We start from the raw sequence: 5,383 nt of genomic DNA, 5'->3' as shown, positions 1-5,383 counted from the left end.
ACAGCAATCAGAGAAAGTTGGAGCCAGATTGATGAAGAGTACTGTTTGTCACTCATTAAGTCCATGCCTCAGAGACTGCAAGCTGTTATAAAAGCCAGAGGTGGTGCAACAAAATACTAGTGACGTGTTGAAGCGTTCTTTTGTTTTTCATGATTCCATAATTTTATCCTCAGAATTGAGTGAGTCCATATTTTTTTCCCTCTGCTTGGTCTAAAAAAGTAACCGTTACTGACTGCCACAATTTCTTTTCCTGATTTCTTATAGTGTTTCTTAAAGCCAGAAAGTTGCCATTTGAAAAGACTTTGTGTCATGTCTGTGATCTGCTTTTTTTCTACAAAATTAAACAACTGAATGAACATCCTCCGAGGCCGGTGATTCCATAATTTTTGCCAGGGGTTGTAGAACAGTATTTTCTGAGCAGGTTTGCTTGCAGAAACATCTAATCTTCATAGGTAGAGTTGACAAGCACCAGAGGGATACAAACTGCTCATGTCTTATTTGGTCTTCTTGCCTTTTTTGGCCTTCTTGGCCTTGCTTTTTCCTGTCTGAACCTTGCGGACACTGTAACCTCTCCACCACGCTTGAGCCATAATGGCAGCTTTGGTTTTCAATTTCAGGTCCTTCTGCTGAGTTTCTTCTGCCAGGCGACGTTCCTCTTGTATCTGGTTGTACTCTGTTCTAGAACACCAAAATCTTCCAACTGCTTCAGCTCCTCCTTGATGCCCTCATGCAGTAATTCCAACTCCTCCAGCTCTGCCTAACACAGGTTGATGGTGATGATCATTTTGTCGATGGGCAGTAGGACCAGACATGGAAAGGGAGAAATGAAGGTCAACAAAATGATCGCCAACAGAGCTGTAACATAAAGGTGTAAATGGAGGTGCAGTCACACTGTAGTAAGATCAACTAGAGCTGGCTGAATGTGGTTACACCCCCACCCCAACGATTTCAGTAGCACCCCACAACAACACTGACATTTGCCGCTTAGCCCTTGATGCCGTCCACCTCAGTTTCTCACCAGCCTTATCTGTTCCAGTCTGACAGTGCTCTGACGTTTCTGAAGGACCCGTGAGATTATGATTAAGAACTGAGAGCATCTGACTAAATTCACACTGCTGCCGCAATACAAGATTAATTTATTTTGTTACATTTGTTTTGGTATGGTAACATATGTAATTATCTTGTCAAACAACTCCGTCCACGAACCAGAAACTGGTGAAATTTACAAACAGGAGAAACAACTCAGAAAAGGTGAAACAAAGTAGTCCCACTTAAAATATTACAGCTTCTGCCTTGACTGTGTTTCTTGCTAGTAGTGTCGCTAGTCAGGCCATCCGAGAGGTTTCTGGGACCATTAAAATCAATTTGTCTGTCTGTGTGCATGAATATCTCTGAAACGTCTTGACCAATTTCATTCAAACCACACGTGTGGCTGAGAGGCTGGAGCCTATCTCAGTAGTCATAGGGCATGAGGCGGGGTACACCCTGGACAGGACACCAGTCTGTCGCAGGGCCATATATATAGACACAGTCACACCCACACGCACACCTACGGACAATTTAAAGTTCCCAGTTCACCTAACCTTTGGATGTGGGAGGAAGCCAGAGCACCAGCAGGGAACCACACACAAACACATGAAGAACATGCAATCACCAAACAGAATGGCCCCAAGTGGGAAGCAATCCCATGACGGTCTTGCTGTGAGGCAACAGTGCTCCAATTACATCATGTAACATTAACTTTTTTAATCATATTTTGCACATTTTGCACATTAACTTCACTGTCAGTTCTATCTCTTGTGCGTGAATGTGTGAATTAAAATCATGTATACAGTACATGCTTGAATTTTACTTTAAAATGCATATTTGCGCAGTTACTACAAATTGCCTAACATAAAGTAATTGTGCCCCTAAATAGTTCCACCAAGATCAAACCTATGAAGCTGAGAATTTGTGTACAAAATGGTTGTGGCAAGCAGCAGCTCTTTTTCATTTAAAGCAACAGGCACAAAAGATGCTTCATGCTAGGTGTCACCTATCTCTATCATGCTCCAAACTTTGATGTATAAAATTAGTTATTTTGTAACTGGTAAAATTAAAACATGGTCTCTGCCTTCCCTCTGACCTTTCACTTTTATTTATTTATTTGATTATTTTCAAAATATTAAGTACTGTCCACATACGTGGCTGGATATACAGTATGTCCTTCAGAATGGGTAGAAGAGGACTACAAACTCATTTTCCAAAAGCAAATGAACCAAAACCAGCACCTCAAAACAGAAGGGCACCTGAAGATGAAAACGTTATTTCAGACAATGTACTCTAAGTGATTTACCATTCTGTATTCCTACATGAAAGAGAAAAACAAATAGTATCACCTCTGCCAGTTACGTTACCTTGTATACTGTACATATAAATTTATGTGTCCAAAAGTGTTCTGAGTGACAGCACGGTTCAATACATGAGTTAACCAATCATAGCATAAAGTGACTAAAACCAGGTTGGACATACTTTAGATTTTATATGTGAGAATTTAATGCCCTTTTTTAAAGGCTGATGACCTTAATGTCTTTAACATATTTTGGCATGCAAACCTTGATACTGTATGTCTCTGTGACACGAGACGACCTACATTATTTTGCTCTATAATATGGCCCCATCTACCAAATCTATATTTTGTCATTAAATTAAACATCTAAACTGGGAAGTAAATTATCTTCTTCTGATGATAATGTTTTAGACCTCAGCTTTAACATCCATCAGTTGAGTTGTCGTATTGTAAATCTGTGTTGTAAAAAAGTGACACTTTTCTTAAACCATTGTCCACTGTAATGTTTAAACAGGTAAATCACTGCAACATCAGCAGTATGTATTAATAGAAACCTATTTTAGGACATGATGTCAGGATGCATATAAGCCCACGATTCTGACTATGACTGCTACAGGGATTTGAACCCATGTCTTCAATAAACTGATTCATTACTCTTTGTACCTGCATCATTTCCATGTCATCATCATAGACTTTGAGCAAATTTTCAATTTTCATCTTCAGCTTGTTGTTTCTCTGCCAAAAAGAAAATGAAAAAAATGAAAAGATGAAAATTTCATTTTTGAATGTAGGTTAAAAATGTGGAAGTGTAAATTATAAGCATACCTCTCTGAGGGCTTTCTCTGTCTCTCTGTTTTCAGCGATTAACTTCTCGAGCTGGATGCAGCACTGATCGATCTCCTGCTGTAATTGGCTCTGCTTTATCTCTGAGGACCTGATGTATAACTGACACTGCTTTTCTACATCTTGCTCTTTCTGTGATATAAGGTCTGTTAACTTCTTTTCCTCATCCTGCAGAAGCCTCTCCTTCTTGTTTATCAGATAGGTTTTCTCTGAAATCTGAGATGAAAACAGAAAGATACAGAAAAGAGGACATTGTCCATCTCCTGCAGTGTGAGTAAAATTTTCTTATTCAGGTTCCACATCGATCTCCTACCTCTGCATCACTTTGACTGATGGCTGTGGCTAGTTGTTCTTCCAGGGCACTGCTCTGTTGCGTATCTTCAGTGACAACAGAAGGCACCTTCTTCGTGCTGAGGAGCAGGTGTTGCTTCTCCTGTTCATGGAACATCTTCATTCCTTTGATGGAACTTTGCATGGACTCACTCACCCCTACATCCAGATTAAGCTCTGCCTTAAGGGCAAAAATGTCACAAGGATGTGCTCTGAAATACCTGAGGATAGCCCTGACTGAGTTTTTGATGTCAGTTTCTAGACGAGCTCTGACTTTTCTTCGTTCATTATTGACTTCTTCATTCTGTTCTTCTGACCCCAGCTTGACACCTTCAAGCATGTTCACTTTTTCCTCTAAGAGTCGATGCCTTTGTAGCACATTCATCAATTCCTCATCAATACCAGATAAACTGTGTAACTGGGCAAGCAAAGCAGGCAGAAAGGCCACCATCTCAAGCTGACTGATGCAATTTTCTAATACACCTGAGATGCGCTGTGCCTCAGGAGACAAACACATCTTCTCTGACCGTTCCTGGATTTTTGCAACGTCTTCTAACGGTGTTCTCACATTTTGCTGAGATCTGGACGTTAACTTCTGAGGAGTGTTTTCTTTTACCACTGCTGCTGTCACCTCTGAAGACATATTGCCACTGGACAGTAAGAAAATAGTAACCTGTATGAAGTAAATTTCAGAATTGATAATTTTGTACATGTATTTTTAGCCTTACATTAAATTTAAAAAATCACACAAAATTTAATTTAAATTATGGTATCATGTATTTTGAATGATTATATATTCTGCTGACCTTGCAAAAACTGTAGGGAACAAAGTCAGGAGCTACAAGTTGCTGGGTGATTGCTCCACCATTCACAGTGGCACTGCTGGATATGCCACACCAGAGGACTGCTGATGTAGATTATTATTTTTTCTTGTTCTTCTATTTTTTGGTGGTGGCGGTGGTGGTGGGGGGGGGGGAGCTGTAGGCTGTAATTTTCAAAATAAAGAAAATGCTTTAAACATTTTAGTTTATATGTAAAAAGCCTAGAATAAAAAAAATCACTTTCTGAAATAACTGACAAAAACTTTTTCATTCTATTTTTTAGATGTACCTGTTTGTGTTCTCAGTGTTTGCAAAAGTTTTCTCAATGTGTAACACATTTTTTTGGTTGTTTGTTTTTTATGTAACTACATCTTTGTTATGGTTAGAGGTTCGGGTGGGACAGAACCATTGCAGGCACTGGACCTAAATGCAGGGAGCTGGACACAGAGAAGAGTACAAAGGAAAATATATTTATTAATAATAAATAAAGTAAAGGTGCTGCGCTGGGGTGCCTGCAGTGTGGAGAGATGACCCGCCTCAGACAGTGCAATGAAAATCTCTACAATTATAAGATAAGAATATAGGTCACATTTCACAAGGTATGGAGCTAAATCCAGGCCAAACGTTTTGTAATCTGAAAATAAAAATAGATTGAAAAAATAAATTTTGAAAGTGAAAATTCAATGTTTGTTCTTGAATTTTAGAATCATTTAAAAAGTATTATCAAAATTAAAAATAAGTAAAATATATATCTTACACTTATTTTTATTTTGATAATACTTTTAAAATGATTATAAAATTCCAGAACAAACATTGAATTTTCAGTAATACTTTTTAAATGATTATAAAATTCAAGAACAAACACTGAATTTTCAGCTTCAAAATGTATTTTTTCAATCTTTTTTATTTTCAGATTATAAAACTTTTGGCCTGGATTTAGCTCCATACACAAGGTGGTCCATAAAGTGTTATATGGGCCAAAACAACTATTTTTTTGGAAATTTAATATGTGATTCACCTTATTAATATCTATTAAAACAGTAATGTTTCAAGCTTAAAT

At 38.1% G+C, this 5,383-nt stretch overlaps 1 protein-coding gene across 1 annotated transcript; it reads right to left on the bottom strand.

Moving 5' to 3' along the window:
* Window positions 1–405: 405 nt before the first annotated feature.
* Window positions 406–4,168, bottom strand: iqcd (IQ motif containing D). The gene is given in 5 exon segments (XM_034170132.1): window positions 406–676; window positions 679–757; window positions 2,993–3,064; window positions 3,155–3,388; window positions 3,486–4,168. Coding segments are annotated over 5 exon segments (1,227 nt in total). The 5' UTR covers window positions 4,146–4,168; the 3' UTR covers window positions 406–494.
* Window positions 4,169–5,383: the final 1,215 nt, after the last annotated feature.

This window comes from Thalassophryne amazonica, chromosome 5, assembly GCF_902500255.1.
Source record: "Thalassophryne amazonica chromosome 5, fThaAma1.1, whole genome shotgun sequence".
In the NCBI taxonomy this organism is placed as follows: Eukaryota; Metazoa; Chordata; class Actinopteri; order Batrachoidiformes; family Batrachoididae; genus Thalassophryne; species Thalassophryne amazonica.
The sequence above is the reverse complement of the archived record's forward strand: the minus strand, read 5'-3'. Positions and strand labels throughout refer to the sequence as shown.